At 42.6% G+C, this 23,928-nt stretch overlaps 1 protein-coding gene across 2 annotated transcripts in view; it reads right to left on the reverse strand.

The window, feature by feature from the left end:
- Positions 1-23,928, reverse strand: part of ATP8B4 (ATPase phospholipid transporting 8B4 (putative)) — a 515,241-nt gene that overhangs the window by 250,562 nt on the left and 240,751 nt on the right. For both annotated transcript variants that reach the window (XM_040414025.1, XM_040414026.1), the window contains one exon: positions 12,688-12,758. In XM_040414025.1, coding sequence (XP_040269959.1) covers positions 12,688-12,758 — 71 coding nt within the window. The remainder of the gene's footprint in view (positions 1-12,687; positions 12,759-23,928) is intronic.

Below are 23,928 nucleotides of genomic sequence, written 5' to 3' on the forward strand. Positions count from 1 at the left end.
GCTTGGAGCACTACACCAGGACAACGTATGTTTTTAATTAAAGCTAGAAATGCAATTTTCAAACTTTAATTAAGGCTAGAAATGCCCTTAAAGAAAGTGTCTCCTGGAAATTCACTGTTAAAACAAGCACACTGCCTTGTAGGGCTAGGCCAGCTGACTGTAATTAGACATTTTACTTCGTGATCTATTGCTTCATTCTGGAGAAGTTATTTTATACATATGCAAATGTGCCGGACCCAAGCCACTCTGTGCACCCTTGCTCCTCCTTTTCCTTCTTGATTGAGAGGGCCAGGTGAGAAGACTATGCAGGACGAACCCTGTCCATACACAAGCTGTTTGGCTAATACAGCCTAAATAACAAGGCAGCCAGTGAGAGGGGAGGTGTTTCCTGTATGGCTAAGGCCTCATGCACACGACCGTTGTTGTGTTCCGTTCCGCAAAATGGGGTTCCGTTGTTGAAAGGAAAGTTAAAAAAAAGTCTAAGTCAAGTTTGCCATGCAAATGATAGGAAAAAAAACGGACGCGGACTACAATCTTGTGTGCCTCCGCGTTTTTTCACGGTCCCATTGACTTGAATGGATCCGCGAACCGTTTTCCATGAAATAAATAGGACAGGTTATATATTTTTTTGACGGACTGGAACCACGGATCACGGATGCGGATGACAAACGGTGCATTAGCCGAGTTTTCAACGGACCCATTGAAAGTCAATGGGTCCGCAGAAAATCACGAAAAACGGAACAACGGACACGGACTAAAACAACGGTCGTGTGCATGAGACCTTACTAGTATGAGCTAGTTGCCTCATCTTCAAGTACATGTTTTAGACCTTAGTTAAGCCATAGTAAGAAACTGCAACTTAGGGCTTCACTATTGAAATGGGAACAGTAATTATTTAGTGCAGCGCACACACAGTAGCAGCAACATATTCCACAGTAGACCCCCACTCATAATTCTCTCTCTCAGCCACAAACCTAGTGTCAATGTACCTCTTCGGCTACATGCACACGACCTTATGTGTTTTGCAGTCCGCAAAAAAAAAACAACGGATGACATCCGTATGCCATCTTTTTTTTTTTTTTTGCGGATCCATTGTAACAATGCCTAAAAAGGACAAGAATAGGACAAGTTCTATTTATTTTTATTTTTTGCGGGGCTACGGAACGAACATACGGATGCGGATAGCACACGGTGTGCTGTCCGCATTTTTTGCGGACCCACTGAAATGAATGGGTCCGCATCCTAACCACAAAAAAAAACTGAACGGACACGGAAACAAAATACATTCGTGTGCATGAGGCCTTAGTATGATTTATGCCTGGTTGCATCCATGACCCTAGAACTGCAGGGCAACAGTTGTAACCACTGAGCCACTTGTATATAATACCATCAACTGTGCTGTCCAAAATATAAGGCTCCATTCACACATCCGCAATTCCATTCCGCCTTTTGCGGAACGGAATTGCGGACCCATACATTTCTATGGGGCAGCACGACGTGCCCGCAATTCTGATCCTGAAAAAATAGAACATGTCCTATTCTTGTCCACAATAATAGGCATATTCTCTTAGTGCCGGCAATGTGCGGTCAGCAAAATGCGGACACTGCCGCTGTCCGTGTTTTGCGGATCCGCAAAAACACACACGGATGTGTGAATAGACCCTAACTGAGAATGTGAGCCATAAAGAAATGGAAATAAGAAATCTGAAATACATATATAGGACACAATAGGAGTCTTGATTAAATATATATATATATATCTGTAAATAAATGACGTTAAAAGATTTTATTGCAAACAAAAGAAACACCATCTATATGTAAAATATGAAGACAAATGCTGCTGTCAGTAATATAAATCAAACTTTACTAGCTGTTTTGATGCCTTAATTGCATCATCACTCATTCACTCATTGATACTTTAGTGTTTACAATGGAAATATACTAAATCCACCTTACATTAGCTGCAGTTGATTACGTACGATGTAGCACACAAATAAATAGTTACAACCCTTATGAAACATTAAACAAGATTCATAACTAAATACGAAATCAATTACAAGGTTGACTGTAACGCCCACATTAATGAAAAAAAGTAGTGACTAAAAAAAAAAAAAAAAAAAAAATCGGACTGTAAAATACCCAGGTTAAATGTGGCTTTCATAGAGTCTTAAATTATATATGCTAATTTTGGTGGATTAAAAGTGCTCTTTAATTTTGATGAATCTTTCCTGAGACTACCATTTTGTACTAATGGTATATATTTCCTTAAGGGCATTTGCAATTGATACAGCCCATATTGTTAGATGATCTTGATGACTTGTGAGCAGTGGTGCATCTGCATCAAGCAACTTCCCAACCAGACAGTGTAAGGTTTGGTGTGTTATATGCTATATTCTTGACTTCACTGTACCCTCTCAGCCAATCAGATGAGCCGCAAAGTCTCATGGGAAGTAATGTTGGATAGCACCTAGGCATTCAGAAGGCACATTTTGGATTCAGCTACTGAAGAACCATAGGGGCACTAATAACAATAGGACAATAAAATCAATACATTCTGACTAATTACAGTGGGCAGCTTGTTGCTATCTTTTTTTGCTAGTTAAAACCAGATAGCAACAGAGATTTTTTTTTTTCAATTTTTTTTTTTTTCTGATTGCAGTTTTTTTTTTTTTTGTTTATTTCCTGAACATGATTATGTGGGATGCCATCTTGCTTGAGCGGTTCTTAACAGAATTTAGAGACTTGCTTTACAGCAGCCCCATGGGTCCACTGGACGCAGATACAATTGAGCATGTGGCAGTGCCGGAGGAACAAGGGAACTGGTTCCCTGCCCCACCATTCCCAGTGCATCGATGTGACGTAGGCGGCTCAATGATGTTATCGCACCAGCTGAGACGTTCCACAGGAGCAGACTGCCCTCCCCTTTTCTCTCCATGTGCCCTAACCCTAATACTGGCCCCTGACCCAAATACTGGCCCTTTAACCCTAGTACTGACTCCTAAGCCTAAGGTCTCATGCACAAGACAGTTGTTTTTCTCGGCCTCCGTTCAGTTTTTTTTGCGGATAGGATGGGGACCCATTCATTTCAATGGGTCAACAAAAAAATGCTGATAGTTCATCCGTTTGTGTTCCGCGTCCGTTGTCCGTGTTTCCCTTCAGCAAAAAAAATAGTGCATGTCCTACTTTTTTCACATTTGCGGACAAGGATAGGCATTTATTACAAGGGATCTGTGGGGGAAAAAACGGATCCTCCCAAAAAACGGATGCCGCATCAGTTTTTTTTTTGCGGACGCAAAAAACAACTGTCGTGTGCATGAGGCCTAATACTGACCAATAACACTGACCCTACTACTGACTCTAACCCTAATGCTGACCTTAACCTAAAACTATGCCTAACTCTAATACTAATCCTAATACTGACCCCTAACCCTAATCCTGGCCCCCTAATGCTAATACTACGCCTAACTCCAATACTAATCCCTAACTCTAATGCTATGCCTAACTCTAATACTGACCCTCATGCTAATCCCGACCTTAAACTAATCCTAATACGGACCAAAGTCCTATTACTATTCCTAACCGTAATACTAATTCTAAGGCCGCATGCACACGACCGTGGTGTGTTTTGCGGTCCAAAAATCGCGGATCCGCAAAAAACGGATGCAGTCTGTGCGAGTTCCGCAATTTGCAGAACGGCACGGACAGCCTTTACAAATAACTGCCTATTCTTATCCGCAAAGCGCGGACAAGAATAGAACATGTTATATTTTTTTGGCGGGGCCACGGAACGGAGCAATGGATGCGGACAGCACATTGAGTGCTGTCCGCATCTTTTGCGGCCCCATTGAAGTGAATGGGTCCACATCCGAGCCGCCAAAACGTCAGGAACAAGGTATAATATGTCAGAAACAAGGTATAGTAGATGCAGTGTGTACAGATATATAGCACATAAAACAGGGTATTGATACTGTATGTCAGGTACAAGGTATAAAAGATGAAGTGGGTACAGGTATATCTGTACACTGCTGTGCATACTATATATCTGCACACAATGCATGTATTATATTGTATAATAGATGTAGTGTGTACAGATATATAGTATAAAAAGCAGTGTACTCATGTGAGATACAATGTGTAATTTACACCTTGTACCTCACATATCAGTACACAGCTGTATATACTATACATCCGAACACACTACATGTATTATAAAAGTATAATAGATGAAGTGGGTACAGATATATAGTATACACAGCAGTGTACCATTATGTTAGGTATCAGATATAATAGGAGCACTATGTACAGATATATGGTATATAAAACAGTGTACTGATATTTGAAATATGTGTACCTTCTACCGCACATATCAGCACACTGCTGTATATACCCACTGCATCGGCAACATGTAACCTGTGACGTCACATCTTCTGTTACCCACTGCATTCTAGCTTCTACCAAGTATTATAATAGTGTGTGTGTGTACACTGTATTCAGGGGGCAAATATAAGAGGCACTATACATAAAGGGGGGAAATATGAGGCACTATACACAAAGGGAGCACAAATAAGAGACGCTATACATAAAAGGGGGCACATATAATAGGTGCTATGCATAAAGGGGTCTCATATAAGAGACATTATACATAAAGGGCACATATAAGAGGATCTGAACATAAAAGGGGCACAAATAACATAAGTGGCACCAAGCATGATACACTATATACAGGGGGCACAGAGCATGTGGCATTAGAGGCACTGGGTGTGGCACTATATACAAAAGCCACAGAGTGTGTCGTACTATATGCAAAGGACACAGCATGTGACACTATATACAGAGGGCACAGTGCATATGGCACTATATACAGAAGGCACAAGGCATATGGCACTATATATAGAAGGCACAGGGCATGTAGCACTATATACAGAGGGCACAGAGTGTGTAGCATTGTATACAGAGGGCACAGAGCATGTGGCACTACCATTGGGGGCCTTGTGTGCAGCACTAATACTGCCATTATATTCAGGGCATAGCATGTGGCACAAAGATAAGTTTGTGTCCGGTGCCATATTTATGCGTTTGATTCTGGTGCTGTATTTGACGTATGGGTTTGGTACTGGTGCTGTATTTATGTGGTGAACATGATTATAAGTTTTGGTGCTGTATTTGACTTATATGCTTGATTCTGGTGCTGTATTTGTTTGTTCAATGTGCATCTGATGCTATACTTCCATCAATACTATCTATTCACATCTGGGCTTGGGCCACGGTCACAGATTCTATCAAAAAGACTGGACAAAAAAGTCCCGCATGCAAGTCTTTTTTTGTCCAGTAAAGAAGTGGCATTCTGAGCAGACCCCATTATAGTCAATGGAGTCTCTTCAGCTCAGGAGTTGGTAAAGTCCCTCTAATGATCAAGCTATTGCTATGAACTCAGTCATGTATTGTATATGGGATTGCACAGGTGTGCAATCCCAACATGAAGACACAACCAGCTGCCGCCTTTTAACGATTTAAACCCCATTTACCTATACCACAGGTTAAGGATGGGACGCTACACATGGGCCACTTCTGTGTGCTTGCCCCCCAGGCAAAAATTTGCCAGCTAGCCCCCCGAGGGTAATATTTGAAGTTAGTCTTTCTCGAGCCCGTGTTGACGCATTTTGCCCAAAATTTACCAACCGTTGCATGTTGTTTCTTAAATTTGGTGCATTTTTACACTTAACCCCTTAAGGACTCAGCCCTATTTCACCTTAAGGACTTGGCCATTTTTTGCAAATCTGACCAGTGTCATTTTAAGTGCTCATAACTTTAAAACACTGACTTATCCAGGCCATTCTGAGATTGTTTTTTCATCACATATTGTACTTCATGACACTGGTAAAATAAAGTAAAAAAATAATAATATTTTTGCATAAAAAAATACCAAATTTACCAAAATTTTTGAAAAACTAGCAAATTTCAAAGTTTCAGTTTCTCTACTTCTGTAATACATAGTAATACCCCCAAAAATTGTGATGACTTTACATTCCCCATATGTCTACTTCATGTTTGTAGCATTTTGGGAATGATATTTTATTTTTTGGGGATGTTACAAGGCTTAGAAGTTTAGAAGCAAATCTTGAAATTTTTCAGATATTTACAAAAACCCAATTTTTAGGGACCACTACAGGTCTGAAGTCACTTTGCGAGGCTTACATAATAGAAACCGCCCAAAAATGACCCCATTCTATAAACTACACCCCTCAAGGTATTCAAAACTGATTTTAGAAACTTTGTGAACCCTTTAGGTGTTGCACAAGAGTTATTGGCAAATGGGGATGAAATTGGAGAATTTCATTTTTTTGCCTAATTTTCCATTTTAACCCATTTTTTCCACTAACAAAGCAAGGGTTAACAGACAAACAAGACTGTATCTTTATTGCCCTGACTCTGCCGTTTACAGAAACACCCCATATGTGGCTGTAAACTACTGTACGGCCACACAGCGGGGCGTAGAGTGAAAGGTGCGTCGTATGGTTTTTGAAAGCCAGATTTTGCTGGACTGGTTTTTTGACACCATGTCCCATTTGAAGCCCCCCTGATGTACCCCTAGAGTAGAAACTCCATAAAAGTGACCCCATCTAAGAAACTACACCCCTCAAGGTATTCAAAACTGATTTTACAAACTTTGTTAACCCTTTAGGTGTTGCACAAGATTTTATGGAAAATAGAGATACAATTTCAAAATTTCACTTTTTTGGCAGATTTTCCATTTTAATATTTTTTTTCCAGTTACAAAGCAAGGGTTAACAGCCAAACAAAACTCATTATTTATGGCCCTAATTCTGTAGTTTACAGAAACACCCCATATGTGGTCGTAAACTGCTGTAAGGGCACACGGCAGGGCGCAGAAGGAAAGGAATGCCTTACGGTTTTTGGAAGGCAGATTTTGCTGGACTTTTTTTTTTTGACACCATGTCCCATTTGAAGCCCCCCTGATGCACCCCTAGAGTAGAAACTCCAAAAAAGTGACCCCATTTTAGAAACTACGGGATAGGGTGGCAGTTTTGTTGGTACTAGTTTAGGGTACATATGATTTTCGGTTGCTCTATATTACACTTTTAGTGCGGCAAGGTAAGGCCTCCTGCACACGACCGTTGTGTGCATCCGTGGCCGTTGTGCCGTTTTCCGTTTTTTTTCGCGGACCCATTGACTTTCAATAGGTCCGTGGAAAAATCGGAAAATGCACTGTTTTGCAGCCGAGACCGTGATCCGTGTATCCTGTCCGTCAAAAAAATATGACCTGTCCTATTTTTTTGACGGACAACGGTTCACGGACCCATTCAAGTCAATGGGTCCGTGAAAGAACACGGATGCACACAAGATTGGCATCCGTGTCCGTGATCCGTGGCCGTAGGTTAGTTTTTATACAGACGGATCCGAAGATCCGTCTGCATAAAAGCTTTTTCATAGCTGAGTTTTCACTTCGTGAAAACTCAGAACCGACAGTATATTCTAACACAAAGGCGTTCCCATGGTGATGGGGACGCTTCAGGTTAGAATATACTAAAAGAACTGTGTACATGACTGCCCCCTGCTGCCTGGCAGGTAGTTAACACATTGGTGGCCAGTGGGCCCCCCTCCCTCCCCTGTAGTTAACTCATTGGTGGCCAGTGGGCCCCCCTCCCTCCCCTGTAGTTAACTCATTGGTGGCCAGTGGGGCCCCCTCCCTCCCCTGTAGTTAACTCATTGGTGGCCAGTGGGCCCCCCTCCCTCCCCTGTAGTTAACTCGTTGGTGGCCAGTGGGCCCCCCCCCTCCCTCCCCTGTAATTAACTCGTTGGTGGCCAGTGGGCCTTCTCCCCTCCCTCCCCCTCCTAATTAAAATCTCCCCCCCCTATCATTGGTGGCAGCGGAGTGTACCGATCGGAGTCCCAGTTTAATCGCTGGGGCTCCGATCGGTAACCATGGCAACCAGGACGCTACTGCAGTCCCGGTTGCCATGGTTACTTAGCAATTTGTAGAGCCATTATACTTACCTGCGATGTCTGCATCCGGCCGGGAGCTCCTCCTACTGGTAAGTGACATGACCTGTCACTTACCAGTAGGAGGAGCTCCCGGCCGGACGCAGACATCGCAGCTCGCAGGTAAGTATAATGGTTCTACAAATTGCTAAGTAACCATGGCAATTGGGACTGCAGTAGCGTCCTGGTTGCCATGGTTACCGATCGGAGCCCCAGCGATTAAACTGGGACTCCGATCGGTACACTCCGCTGCCACCAATGATGTGGGGGAGATTTTAATTAGGAGGGGGAGGGAGGGGGGAAGGCCCACTGGCCACCAACGAGTTAACTACAGGGGAGGGAGGGGGGGGCCCACTGGCCACCAACGAGTTAACTACAGGGGAGGGAGGGGGGCCGGCCGCACTGGCCACCAATGAGTTAACTACAGGGGAGGGGGGGCCGGCCGCACTGGCCACCAATGAGTTAACTACAGGGGAGGGAGGGGGAAGGCCGGCCACACTGGCCACCAATGTGTTAACTACAGGGGGCAGTCATGTACACAGTTCTTTTAGTATATTCTAACCTGAAGCGTCCCCATCACCATGGGAACGCTTCTGTGTTAGAATATACTGTCGGATTTGAGTTTCACGATGTAACTCAAATCCGACGGTATATTCTAACAGAGGCGTTCCCATGGTGATGGGGACGCTTCAAGTTAAAATATACCATCGGATTGGAGAAAACTCCGATCCTATGGTATATTAACTCCTGACTTTACATTGAAAGTCAATGGGGGACGGATCCGTTTGAAATTGCACCATATTGTGTCAACATCAAACGGATCCGTCGCCATTGACTTGCATTGTAATTCAGGACGGATCCGTTTGGCTCCGCACGGCCAGGCGGACACCAAAACGACTTTTTTTTTCATGTCCGTGGATCCTCCAAAAATCAAGGAAGACCCACGGACGAAAAAACGGTCACGGATGACGGAAAAACGGAACCCCGTTTTGCAGACCGCAAAAAAATACGGTCGTGTGCATGAGGCCTAACAAGAAATAGCTTTTTTGGCACTTTTTTTTTGTTATTCACAACATTCATCTGACAGGTTAGATCATGTGGTATTTTTATAGAGCAGATTGTCACGGACGCGGTGATACCTAATATGCATACAATTTTTATGTAAGTTTTATACAATGACTTCATTTTTAAAACAAAAAAAATGTTTTAGTGTCTCCATAGTCTAAGAGCCATAGTTTTTTCCGTTTTTGGGCGATTATCTTAAGTAGGGTCTCATTTTTTGCGGGATGAGATGACGGTTTGATTGGCACTATTTTGGGGTGCATATGACTTTTTGATCGCTTGCTATTACACTTTTTGTGATGTAAGATGACAAAAACTTGGCTTTTTTTTCACCGTTTTTATTTTTATTTTTTTACGGTGGTCACCTGAGGGGTTAGGTCATGTGATATTTTTATAGAGCCGGTCGATACGGACGCGGCGATACCTAATATGCATACTTTCTTTTTATTTATGTAAGTTTTACACAATGATTTCATTTTTGAAACAAAAAAAAAAAATCATGTTTTAGTGTTTCCATAGTCTAAGAGCCATAGTTTTTTCAGTTTTTCGGCGATTATCTTGGGTAGGGTATGATTTTTGCGGGATGAGATGACGGTTTGATTGGTACTATTTTGGCGTACATGCGACTTTTTTGATCACTTTTATTACCTTTTTTGTGAAGTAAGGTGGGCAAAATTTCAATTTTCTCATAGTTTTTATTTTTTTATTTTTATGGCGTTCACTGTGTGGGGAAAGTAACATGACCGTTTTATAGATCAGGACGTTACGGACGCGGCGATACCTAATATGTGTAGTGTATTTTATTTTTTTAATTTTTATTCAGTGATAAATGTTTTTTTTTTCCTTAACCTTTTTGCATTTTTTTTTGACCCAGACCCACTTGGTTCTTGAAGATCCAGTGGGTCTGATGTCTGTATAATACAGTACAGTACACCATATAGGGTTCTGTACTGTATTTTACTTACACTGAACAGATCTATGCTTTTAGCATAGATCTGTTCAGCACCATGGACAGCAGGACGCCTGAGAAGGTGTCCTGTTGCCATGGGAACCTTCCCCGTCTGCCACAACTTCGCAGACGGGGAAGGGTGAGCACGGGGCTGTCGGGGGGCTCTCTCCCTCTCCATCAGGGGGCTGCAAAGGCACAGCAGCCCCACGATGGGAGAGGGAGGGAGCTCCCTGACCGATGACAGTTAACCTTTTCCATACAGCGGTCCGTACGGACCGCGGTATGGAAAGGGTTAAACAGCTGACATCTGCACAGATGTCAGCCGTTTATACCAGGGTGTCAGCAATGTGCTGACACCCTGGTATAACCACTAGACGCCAACAAATTTTCAAGGGGAGGCGGGCGGGGGATCGCGATCCCGCCTGCAGCACCGCCCACCTCCCGCAACGCCTGCGACCCCCCCCCCTGCACCTCCCACCCACATAAATCATGCAGGGGTGCAAATCGTCATTTTGGACATTTTAAAGTTTCTGATCAGAAACTGCAGAAATCGCAGGTCTGAATTGACCCCCCCTGGCGTTGTGACAGGATGCCGGCTGAATGATTTCAGCCGGCATCCCGTTGCGATTAACCCCCGCGGCACCGGAATATCTATTTAAAGTTAGGACGTACTGGTACGCCCTGAGACCTTAAGGACTCGGGAAATAGGGCGTACCGGTACGCCCTACGTCCTTAAGGGGTTAAAGGGAGTCAGTCAAGTAAATTTCACAAATATAACTACCAGCAACGTCCTTCCAACAGCCCTGACGTCACAGCGATGCAGGGAAAACGACTTGGGAGTTTAGGGGAGTAGCAGACAGCGGGAAAGGGCTGTGGGCCTGGGCACTTTGGGAGCCATTTTTCATGAGAATAAAAGTGCTTTTCCTGACCATGGAATGAACACCCAGATCACATAAAGGTATGGTTATATTGCTTCTACAACGTTCTTATGGCCATTGCTGGTATTTATATTAGTGACATTTACGTGACAGATTCCTTTTAATACCTTTGGCTAGAAATGTTACACTAGTTTTTGTATGCTTACTCTGACTTGTGTGAGTTTGCGACTTGCGCAACCTTTTAAAATAGTTGCAGTTGATAAATCTGCTGTGAAACTAATATAGCTAGCCACATCCAATTTACAAAACTAGAGTGACTGGTGTAAAAATGCAAACAATCACAATTTGTTTATACCAGTAAAGCCATAAAGACACAAAGGCCATTTTCTGAATTTTTAAAGCCAGAATTCTGGAGAGCAGGATGTGATGAATTCCTCTAAGGCTACTTTCACACTGACGTTTTTTGCGGATCAGTCATGGATCCGCAAAAAGCTTCCGTTACAATAATACAACCGCATGCATCAGTCATGAACGGATCCGGTTGTATTAGGTCTTCTATAGCCATGACGGATCCGTCTTGAACACCATTGAAAGTCAATGGGGGACGAATCAGTTTTCTATTGTGCCAGATTGTGTCAGAGAAAACAGATACGTTCCCATTGACTTACATTGTGTGCCAGGAGAATAAATTAAGTCAGTTTTGCTTGAGTATGTGTTGGTGTACTTTATGCCACATTTATCAAATATCATATTTTGTTTGATAAATTTGTCTCATCTTTAAACCTAACACTTTTGCCTACAAAAGCTTTTCCAGTTTTTCTACTCCATCCTCTTACTGGAGTGAGATTGCTCTTTGAAAGAAAAAAAAAAAAAAAGTTTTAATGATAAATCTGGAGTGAAACTCATTAACATAGCTAACCACACCCACTTTGCCACCCACATTACAAAACTAGGGTGAGTGGTGTAGAAATGCAAAAAGTTGCAAAAAGTCTCAAAAGCCTTATTTTGCGACTTTTTGAAGGCAGATTCTGGAATGAAGACGTGATAAATCAGGGCCATAGACTTTAGCTGCCAAAGTTGTCTGATAATTTTTGTTCTGGAGAAACTAAAAATATACTCTAATGTTTCTTGCTTGTCAAACAAAGAACTCATTTATACAGTGTACATACTGGATGGCTAACGTAGTGTTTAGTAGCAGCAGTGGTAGTCATAATAGCAGTAGTATATTAATTCTACAGTTTTCAAACCAGCACCTGGATCTGAATTCTTGTGTCCTGACATCAGGCAAATTATGTGACACCAACCACGCCCCTTGTTCTTACCAATGACGCTTCCTACGTCCTATATTACAAAGCTCCAATGCAGCACATAACCTACAGCAACTGAAAACAGATTTTCCACAAGGCCCAAAGGTAGGCTAATAACTTTAAAATACAGCAGTTCTGATGAATTATGCTTTTTGGGGAAAGCAATTTTAACAGTGATATTTTTTCAGGAACAACCCATTTAAACAAAGGCCATTACACTAACGGAAACTGAGATTTAGTAAACTTAAAGGCTATGGACAACCTCAATATGTAAACATTTCAGGCATAACTGTATGTCTGATTGCGGGAAATTACATGTAATCTGGACATACAGTTACATCCATATGGAGGAAGGGGTTAAGAAAAAGTAAAATGTAGTATTCAAATACAGGGCAAATAAACTTGCGTTTGTTAGTTACTTATATTAAACATCATAGGAAACAATATCAATGGTAAAAACATATGAAGCAGCAAGAAGAAAACCTCTCACCCATCAAGTTCGGCTGTTTCCACATAACAGAGTCCATGTGGCTCACTACTTGACAGAAGGAGCATGTCGGCCTGTTAACAGAAAGGATAATATTATGGGTCTGGCATGAATATTCAATTTGCCATATTGCACTCTACCCTGTCAATCAGACAGCTACAACACTTTCAGAGGAACACTTGGCAAAAAGTAGCCCTCACTACAGACTGCTGCAACGAACATGAATCATTCAGTGTACGGTGGCCAATTACGTTTCCTTGTTAACCAAGACTTTGTTTTATGAGTTTCCAGTGACCGCACCTTCCTTTTAATGAAGGCAATATGCCAATGACAGAAAAATAAATAACAAGCGCTGCCATGTATTTGCATTCTTTATTTTATATAATTTCACACAAATTATCACTTTTTTAAAATAAACAATTCATTTATAAAGAAATACAAAAAAAATAATTTCTAAACAAATTGGAGCATCATAAAAAATGCCTAATATCCATTGAGACATCAAATGATGTATCCGAACTCTGCTTCAGTTCCGACTGGTACCTCGGAACCGAAGCAGAGTTTGGATCCAAGTTTTAAAGTGGTTTGCCACTTAAAAAAATGAAATACCGAACTTATTCAACGAAGTCTCGCGAGACTTCGCAAATAACTAACTTCGTCTCATCAGAGCCCATACATTTTGATGCTGTACGGAGACGAATCTCTGTACAGCACTAGTCCGAAGTTTTGAGCAAAGCTACTTCAGATGTAGGATACAAAGCAACCTTTGCTTATCACTACCTTTAATCACTGATAGCAGGGGCAGGATGACAATACAACACAAGAAAAGTAGGTTAGCCCATGTGGGTCTCTGGCTAAAAAGGTAGAGAGGCTTACATCTGAGGTTACGTTCACATTAGTGTTTGCAGGGTCCGGCAGGCTATTCTGGCATGCTGCAGTTTTTGTCCGGTCGCCTCACTTTTATAAGTGAATAGAGTTGTTGCGATACCATAAAAAAGTATTGCGATACTCGATACCATTCGATACCACGTGAAAAAATAAACAAAAAAAGCCACGTGCATTCCGCATTTTTTTTAAAATGGCGAATCGTGCAGTTTTATTTATTTTTTTCTGTTCCGGCGTTCACCGCATAGATTTTTTATTTATATTTTAATAGTTTGGACTTTTTTTTGACATGGCGATATGTTTATTTATTGTTTGTATATTTTATATGTGAAATTGGGAAAGGGGGTGATTTATACTTAATATTTTGGTGTTGTTTTTTTTTTACACTTTTTATTTAATAACTATTTCCCCCCTAAGGGGCTAGAACCTGGGATCTTCTAATCCTTTGTCCTATTCACCCTAATAGATCTATATCAGGGAGAATAGGACCTCACACTCTCCCTGCTGCTCTGGGCTTTGTGCACAGGGCAGCAGGGAGCTGACTATGGCAGCCAGGGCTTCAGTAGCGTCCTGGCTGCCATGGTAACTGATTGGAGCCCCAGGATTACACTGCTGGGGCTCCGATCAGAAGCTGCCAGTGCATCACCAATGAGAGGAGGTGAGGGGACTCTGTCGCCACTGCCACCAATGAAGAGGAGTGGACCCTGAGGGGTTAACTGCCGCTGATCACAGCTCCCTGTCAGAGGCAGGGTGCCGGCTATGCGATTCTGTTGCCGGCACCTGCCTCCTGTATTATGTGTTATATGGGTCCGGACTTTGTTAAGTATTAGGCTACACAGAGCGGCACCCAGAGATGCCCCAGCACTTACTATTATTCCTTGGCGCCGCTCCGTTCGCCCGCTGTGCCCCATTACTGTCTCCTGCTCCGTATGCTAATTACTATCGGAGCAATGGGGAGGAGACATCAGCTTCTCTAGTGGGCATTCCTTCTCGCTGCGCTGCGATTGGACAGCGCTACAGCCAGGGAGAAGGAACACCCAGGAGAGAAGCTGATGTCTCCTCCCCATCGCTCCGATAGTAATTAGCATAAGGAGCAGGAGACAGTAATGGGGTACAGCGGGCGAACGGAGCGGCGCCAAGGAATAATAGTAAGTGCTGGGACATCTCTGGGCGCCGCTCTATGTAGCCTAATACTTAAAGTCTGGACCCAGGAAAAGTCCTATCAACTGCGCCCGCCCCTCCTCCGCCCCCCTCTCCGTTCATTGGTGGCAGCAGCATCACAGGAGGGGAGGGAGAGACTGTGTCCTTCTCGCCTGTGCTGCTGAGGGAACAGGAGCACGCTGAGGGAACAGGAGCGCGCTGAGGGAACAGGAGCGCGGGACAAAAGTATCGATTGAGTATCGAAATTTCGATACCCGCAACAACCCTAATAGTGAATAGGGCCGGAGCGGACTTCGGGCGGCACACATGTGCTAGCCTGCCAGACCCTGTTTACGCTAATGTGAAAGTAGCCTTAAAAGAGTTTTGCCACTTCAGCAAATAGCATTTATTATGCAGAAAAAGTTTCCATGGTTACGACCACCCTGCAGTCCAGCAGCATGGCTGTGCTTGTACACTATAGAAAAAAGCACCAGCCTATGTGAGCTCCCACGGTCCCGGCCACCAGAGACGCTGGCATTTTTTTTAATAGTATGCAAGCAAGGCCAACACTGATGGATTGCAGAGTGGTTGTAACTATGGAAATGAGCAGTGTATAATGTGACAGAAAAAAGTAGACAATATGGATAATAACAATACATTAGTAAGTGGCTTGTATTAACTTTCTCTACATCATAAAAGCCATTTGACGAAGTAAGGCAGCCCTTTAAGACCGCCCCTGGTCAGCTATCAGTGACTAAGAGCTATGTTCACATGTATACACACCTAGGCCTCATGCACACAAACCTGTTTTCAGTTTGCATTTTTTACGGCTCAAATGCGGACCCATTAATTTCTGTGGGGCGAATGTCATATGTGTGCTGTCTGCATCCAGACAGAGAAAGTTAATACAAGGCACTTACTAATGTATTGTTACTATCCATATTGTCTCCTTTGCTGACTTTGTTAATTTTTCCATCACAGTATACACTGCTCATTTCCATGATTACAACCACCCTGCAATCCATCAGTGGTGCTCGTGCTTGCACACTAAGAAAAAATGACAGCCTCTCTGGTGGCCAGGACCGTGGGAGCTCACGTAGACTGGTACTTTTTTCTATAATGTACAAGCACAGCCATGCTGCTGGACTGCAGGGTGGTCGTAACCATGGAAACTTTCTCTGCATAATAGATGCTTTTTGATGAAGTGGCAAAACCCCTTTAAAGAAGGAGAGACAGGAGCCTATGGGGATGCAGATACTAGTATAGCAATGAAGCGCATCCATCTATACCACATTTTATTACCTTTACTATATGTGTTTATACATCAAGGAGAGTGAGGCACCCATTACCTATATCCAGTCTCAGGAATGGGGCCAGCCACATCTGAAAGGTCCAATTGATATGGGAGGTATATTCATCAGGTAAAGTTAGAAGAAGGCATAACTGGGGCTGTCATGGACTGATATCCCCATGTTATCATTTAAAAATTAAGAATTATCACAATTAATCACAGATTACCATCAGATTACAGTCAAATCCATAAGAATTGCCATCATCCAGGACCCCAAAGTCAGTTGCAGAATTAGGATAATACAGTCTTTTGTGTAGTGACATGCTCAGGCCTTCATAATATATTTGAAAATAAAGCTAGACATTAAAATATCTATACTGTACGTAATAATAATCTTCATTTAAATAGCCCCAGCATACCTCACAACATGTCACATTTCCGAGGTTCATGCGTAAGAAAAATCTAATATTATAGGGTAAATAAATAAAAAAAAAGAACAGCTAAGGCTACTTTCACACTAGCGTTGTTTTAATCCGGCGTTCAATTCCGACACCGGAACTGCCCGCCGGATCCGGAAAAACGTGTGAAAACGGATTACATTTGAATCCTGATCAGGATTTTGATCACAATGAAAAAATGCATTGGAAAAAACGGATCCGCCATTTATGGACTTTAACTTTTTTTTCACATTTTTCGGGTTTAACATGCAAAAGCCGGATCCGGTTTGACTGAACACACAGCGCCAGATCCGGCGTTAATGCAAGTCAATGGGAAAAAGGCCGGATCCGGCGTTCAGTCAAAGTGTTCAGGATTTTTGGCCGGAGATAAAAATACAGATGCTACGTTTTTCTGAAAAGCCTGATCAGTCAAAAAGACTGAACTGAAGACATCCTGATGCATCCTGAAGGACGGACTCTCCATTCAGAAAGCATGGGGATAAAACTGATCAGTTCTTTTCCGGATTTGAGCCCCTAGGACGGAACTCAGCGCCGGAAAAGAAAAACGCTAGTGTGAAAGTACCCTAAAAGAGCAGTGAAGTCTTTGCTCGCAGAACCCTTATAACTATATGAGGAAATAAAGCTGACACAAGAGACAAAAGTACTTGTTTTATACAACGGTTCAGCCATCTGTACAGTCGTGGCCAAAAGTTTTGAGAATGACAAAAATATTAGTTTTCACAAAGTCTGCTGCTAAACTGCTTTTAGATCTTTGTTTTCAGTTGTTTCTGTGATGTAGTGAAATATAATTACACGCACTTCATACGTTTTAAAGGCTTTTATCGACAATTACATGACATTTATGCAAAGAGTCAGTATTTGCAGTGTTGGCCCTTCTTTTTCAGGACCTCTGCAATTCGACTGGGCATGCTCTGAATCAACTTCTGCGCCAATTCCTGACTGATAGCAACCCATTCTTTCATAATCACTTCTTGGAGTTTGTCAGAATTAGTGGGTTTTTGTTTGTCCACCCGCCTCTTGAGGATTGACCACAAGTTCTCAATGGGATTAAGATCTGGAGAGTTTCCAGGCCATAGACCCAAAATGTCAACGTTTTGGTCCCCGAGCCACTTAGTTATCACTTTTGCCTTATGGCACGGTGCTCCATCGTGCTGGAAAATGCATTGTTCTTCACCAAACTGTTGTTGGATTGTTGGAAGAAGTTGCTGTTGGAGGGTGTTTTGGTACCATTCTTTATTCATGGCTGTGTTTTTGGGCAAAATTGTGAGTGAGCCCACTCCCTTGGATGAGAAGCAACCCCACACATGAATGGTCTCAGGATGCTTTACTGTTGGCATGACACAGGACTGATGGTAGCGCTCACCTTTTCTTCTCCGGACAAGCCTTTTTCCAGATGCCCCAAACAATCGGAAAGAGGCTTCATCGGAGAATATGACTTTGCCCCAATCCTCAGCAGTCCATTCACCATATTTTCTGCAGAAGATCAATCTGTCCCTGATGTTTTTTTTTGGAGAGAAGTGGCTTCTTTTCTGGCCTTCTTGACACCAGGCCATCTTCCAAAAGTCTTCGCCTCACTGTGCGTGCAGATGCGCTCACACCTGCCTGCTGCCATTCCTGAGCAAGCTCTGCACTGGTGGCACTCCGATCCCGCAGCTGAATCCTTTTTAGGAGACGATCATGGCGCTTGCTGGACTTTCTTGGACGCCCTGAAGCCTTCTTAACAAGAATTGAACCTCTTTCCCTGAAGTTTTTGATGATCCTATAAATTGTTGATTGAGGTGCAATCTTAGTAGCCACAATATCCTTGCCTGTGAAGATAATTTTATGCAACGCAATGATGGCTGCACGCGTTTCTTTGTAGGTCACCATGGTTAACAATGGAAGAACAATGATTTCAAGCATCACCCTCCTTTTAACATGTCAGCATTGTGCTCATCAACATTCACACCTGAGTTAACAAGACGATTACTGAAATGATCTCAGCAGGTCCTTTAATGACAGCAATGAAATGCAGTGGAAAGGTTTTTTTGGGATTAAGTTAATTTTCATGGCAAAGAAGGACTATGCAATTCATCTGATCACTCTTCATAACATTCTGGAGTATATGCAAATTGCTATTATAAAAACTTAAGCAGCAACTTTTCCAATTTCCAATATTTATGTAATTCTCAAAACTTTTGGCCACGACTGTACACTAAATAGCACAGAACACATAAATCTATAATAGCCAGTCATCCAGTCAGTCAGTAAGTGCATTAGGATGCAAGGAGCGTGGGGGTACTAAAGAATAAAAGATGATCAATTTATGAAATGTGATAGGCCTGCCTAATAAGATGAGTTTTTAGGGCACTCTTAAAGAAGTTGTCCACCTTTTATCAAGTGATAGCATATGCTAGGATAGGATATCGCCAAAGGTCATACACCTTGCAGCCCCACAGATCAACTGTTTGGCAATAGCTCTGGTGCTGGAAGCAGACATCTCCATTAACTATGCTGTGAACGATGTTGTCAATGGGAGCAACGCTGCAATGACAAGTTCAGTGCACTAAAAAGTTGAGTTAATTTGATCGTCTTGAGTAGCAGATTAAAAAAAATATATATATAAAAAAAAGTGTTGAGTAATGTCTTGTGGAGGACTTGGAGGTTTGGACTATGGAGGAGGTAAGCTTAGATGATCGCTGACAAAAAAGTAGAGCACAGGTGGCATGGTAGACAAAAATGAGGGAGGAGATGTACTGTGGGTGAGTAATACGTTTAAAATGAATTCTAAATTGAATGAGCAGCTGGAGCAGTGACAGATATGGTGCGCCAGTCTGACTGAAAATGAGCCTTGCTACTACATTCAGGATGGGTAGGAGTGGGGAAAGACCGAATAGTAAGAAAAATGCAGATTTCTGCAGATGTTGTTCTGATGTGACTGACATGAGCATGATAGTGCAGTAAAAGAAATAACTGGGTCAGAGGAGGGGATTTTTCATTAAGGTAATAAAGTCCAGTTTTCTTGGGTCCGAGTTGGTGTTCTTTGTGCTGAATTTATCAAATGTCAAATAGTTTTTAAAGGGAGTCTGTCACCTGTTTTTCATGAATATAACTAAGAGCGCTGCCCCATAGAAGATTGCAGACATATTTCAGACATACCTGTGTGCACTTTGTCTCTGTATTCCATGTTCAGGAAAAGCACTTTTATTCTGCTGGAAAACAGCTCCCCAGTGCCCAGCTCTGCTGCTGCAAAGCAAATCAGACTGAAGAAAATGCCTGATCAGTCAGAAAAATGCATTGCAATACCTGATCCGTTTTTCCGGTGTCATCAGGCAAAACGGATCCGGTATTTATTTTTTCCACATTTGTAAAGGTCTGCGCATGCGCAGACCGGAATACCGGATCAGTCAATGCAGCAATCTGAATGCCAGATCCGGCACTAATACATTCCTATGGAAAAAAAATCCCAGATCCAGCATTCAGGCAAGTGTTCAGTTTTTTTGGCCGGAGATAAAACTGCAGCATGCAGTCAAAAAGGCTGAACTGAAGACATCCTGATGCATCCTGAATGGATTACTCTCCATTCAGAATGTATTAGGATAAAACTGATCAGTTGTTTTCCGGTATAAGCCCCTAGGACGGTACCCTATTCTGGAAAAGAAAAACGCTAGTGTGAAAGTACCCTTAGTTCTATTGGTGAAAATTAGGTGACAGACTCCCTTTAATAAATGTGGTGCTTCTTTAAACCTAACACTTTTGTCTATTAATGCCCAGTTTTCCACACACTTTTTAAAAGTGCAGGGAATGGTGCAAAAATGGGAAAAGTCACAAAACCTTTGCACAAGTGACCTCAAAAAGACGCAAAGCCCCTTTATTGCAAATTTCTGAAGCCAGAATTCTGGAGTGAAGGCATGATACATTTCCCCCGAAGTATCTCCAAAACAAGAGGTCTTGTAAAATGTTTCCAGCATGCAGTGCTTAGTACCTACTAAAAGTGGCCTAAAGAAGGAAATATGGGTGACACGGTTGTGGGCACCGAAGGAGTGAAGGCTAGCACATATGGTCTGATACCACAGAAGTGATTCCATGGAACGTTGGTGAAAAAGCTAATGCTGGCTATAGAAAGATATCAGAACATAGTGCATTGCAGCTTGCTGTGTTAGGCCTCTTTCACACGGGCGTTGCGGGAAAATGTGCGGGTGCGTTACGGGGACACCCGCGATTTTTCCGCGCGAGTGCAAAACATTGTAATGCGTTTTCCACTCGCGTGAGAAAAATCGCGCATGTTTGGTACCCAAACCCGAACTTCTTCACAGAAGTTCGGGCTTGGGATCGGTGTTCTGTAGATTGTATTATTTTCCCTTATAACATGGGAAAATAATAGCATTCTGAATACAGAATGCTTAGTAAAACAGCGCTGGAGGGGTTAAAAAATAAAAAAACTAAATTTAACTCACCTTAGTCCACTTGATCGCGATGCCCGGCATCTCCTTCTATCTCCTTAGCTGAACAGGACCTGTGGTGAGCGTCCATTACAGGTCAAGGACCTTTGATGACGTCACTCCGGTCATCACATGATCCATCACCATGGTAAAAGATCATGTGATGGATCATGTGATGACCGGAGTGACGTCATCAAAGGTCCTTGACCTGTAAAGAATGCTCACCACAGGTCCTGTTCAACAAAGGAGACAGAAGGAGATGCCGGGCATCGCGATCAAGTGGACTAAGGTGAGTTAAATTATTTTTATTTATTTTTTTAACCCCTCCAGCGCTGTTTTACTTTGCATTCTGTATTCAGAATGCTATTATTTCCCCTTATAACCATGTTATAAGGGAAAATAATAATGATCGGGTCTCCATCCCGATCATCTCCTAGCAACCGTACGTGAAAATCGCACCACATCCGCACTTGCTTGCGGATGCTTGCGATTTTCACGCAACCCCATTCACTTCTATGGGGCCTACACGTTGCGTGAAAAACGCAGAATATAGAGCATGCTGCGATTTTCACGCAACGCACAAGTGATGCGTGAAAATCACCGCTCATCTGAACAGCCTCATAGAAATGAATGGGTCGGTATTCAGTGCGGGTGCAATGCGTTCACCTCACGCATCGCATCCGCGCGGAATACTCGCCCGTGTGAAAGGGGCCTTAGGCTACTTTCACATATGCAATTTCCTTACCGGCTTTGAGATCGGCAGAGGATCTCAAAACCGGAGGAAAACACTACAGTTTTATTTAATACAACCGGCTTCATCTGTTCCGGTCAGATGCATTCTGTTCCGGTTTGTTCAGTTTTGTCCCCATTGACAATGAATGGGGACAAAACTGAAGTGTTTTCCACTGATTTTGAGATCCTCTGCTGGATCTCAAATCCGGAAAGGAAATTGCATATGTGAAAGTAGCATGAGAAAGTGAGTAGCCACAAGCCATCACAATGTCATGCTGACCAATGTCTACCACCAAAAGTGCCTACAATGGGTATCTGAGCATCAGAACTGGCCCATGGAGCACTGGAAGAAGGTGTCCTTGTCCGATAAATTACATCTTATTTTACATAACGAGGATGTCAAAGTGAAGGCTGATTGATGTACACATCCATGAGAACTGTCTATCACCATTTGTTACAAAAACCCCACAAGACATAAAATGAATATAAGTGAACATATGAGAGTTCTGCACACAGCATCTCTTAGGTGCTCTTTACAACAGTTAGATTGAGGAACAATCTAAAGCAGGCATGCTCAACCTGCGGCCCTCCAGCTGTTGTAAAACTACAACTCCCACAATGCCCCGCTGTAGGCTGATAGCTGTAGGCTGTTCGGGCATGCTGGGAGTTGTAGTTTTGCAACAGCTGGAGGGCCGCAGGTTGAGCATGCCTGATCTAAAGGGATTGATCATGTTTGCTGAATAACACTTCTGCCATCTTTAGGCGATGATGTAGTACTGCAGGCAGAGTTGTAAATAAACTCCTCTAATACAACCCATGATGGTGATTTTTGAATGGCAATATCAAATAAGGCTTTTTTAATATCCTGTTGGTATGATTCAGTGTGCTGTGTTTTTTCTAGAATTTTAGGCATTAAAAACAAACTCTGTGCACACACTGGATTAATTGTAGCTTTTTCTGCCTTTGCATAATGAAAGAAGATAAAATAGGTTTCCATAACTTCAGACAGATGATCATCATTTGGCACTTTATTTGAAATATCCAGTGTAATTCTTATTTGGATTCAGGGAACATATGGGCATTAAAATACATCTGGCACCATCACCCGGACATCTGGAAGATATACTTAGGTAGTTGAAGCGGTGGGTGCGGGTGCTAGGTGTGCCTTAGATCATTTACAGCAGCTGCCTCTAAACAGCGGTTTTAGGGGATGCACCTTATTTATGCCTACTAGCTCGGTGTGGTGTGGGGAATAACTTAGTCCCTTCCCTTAGTGAACCCGATGACAATGTCTTGAAGACTAGAAATTTGTGATGTAATTCGTCTTCCTATACCTAATGCTATGTTCAGATTGCTGTTATTGTCCATTATTTTGCTCTGTCCTAGAAGCAGAACAACAAAAATGTTGGAAGTGCAAGATCCGGTCCATAACTGAATCCAATAGCACCCAAAAGACTCGACTGACTATAAGGCCCCTTTCACACGGGTGAGTATTCCGCGTGGGTGCAATGTGTGAGGTGAACGCATTGCACCCGCACTGAATCCGGACCCATTCACTACAATGGGGCTGTGCACATAAGCAGTGATTTTCACGCATCACTTGTGCGTTGGTTGAAAATCGCAGCAAGCTCTATATTGTGCGTTTTTTACGCAAAGCAGGTCCAATAGAAGTGAATGGGGCTGCATGAAAATCGCAAGCATTTGCAAGCAAGTGCGGATGCGGTGTGATTTTCACGCATGGTTGGTATGAGACGATCGGGATAGGGACCCGATTATTATTATTTTCCCTTATAACATGATTATAAGGGAAAATAATAGCATTCTTAATACAGAATGCTAAGTAAATTAGGGATGGAGAGGTTAAAAAATAAATAAATTGATATATAATTAAACTCACCTCATCCACTTGTTTGCGCAGCCCGGCTTGTCTTCTTTCTTCTTCTTTGAGGACCTGGGAGGAAAAAGACCTTTGGTGACGTCACTGCACTCATCACATGGTCCATCACCATGGTGATGGACCATGTGATGAGGGCAGTGACGTCACCAAAGGTCCTTTTCCTCCCAGGTCCTCAAAGAAGAAGAAAGAAGACAAGCCAAGCTGCGCAAACAAGTGGATGAGGTGAGTTTAATTATCATATTTATTTTTTTAACCCCTCCATCCCTAATTTACTTAGCATTCTGTATTAAGAATGCTATTATTTTCCCTTATAACCATGTTATAAAGGAAAATAATTAAATCTGAAGAACACCTAACTCAAACCCGAACTTCTGTGAAGAAGTCTGGGTTCGGGTCTGGGTACCAAACATGCCGATTTTT

Source organism: Bufo bufo, chromosome 1 (genome assembly GCF_905171765.1).
Source record: "Bufo bufo chromosome 1, aBufBuf1.1, whole genome shotgun sequence".
In the NCBI taxonomy this organism is placed as follows: Eukaryota; Metazoa; Chordata; class Amphibia; order Anura; family Bufonidae; genus Bufo; species Bufo bufo.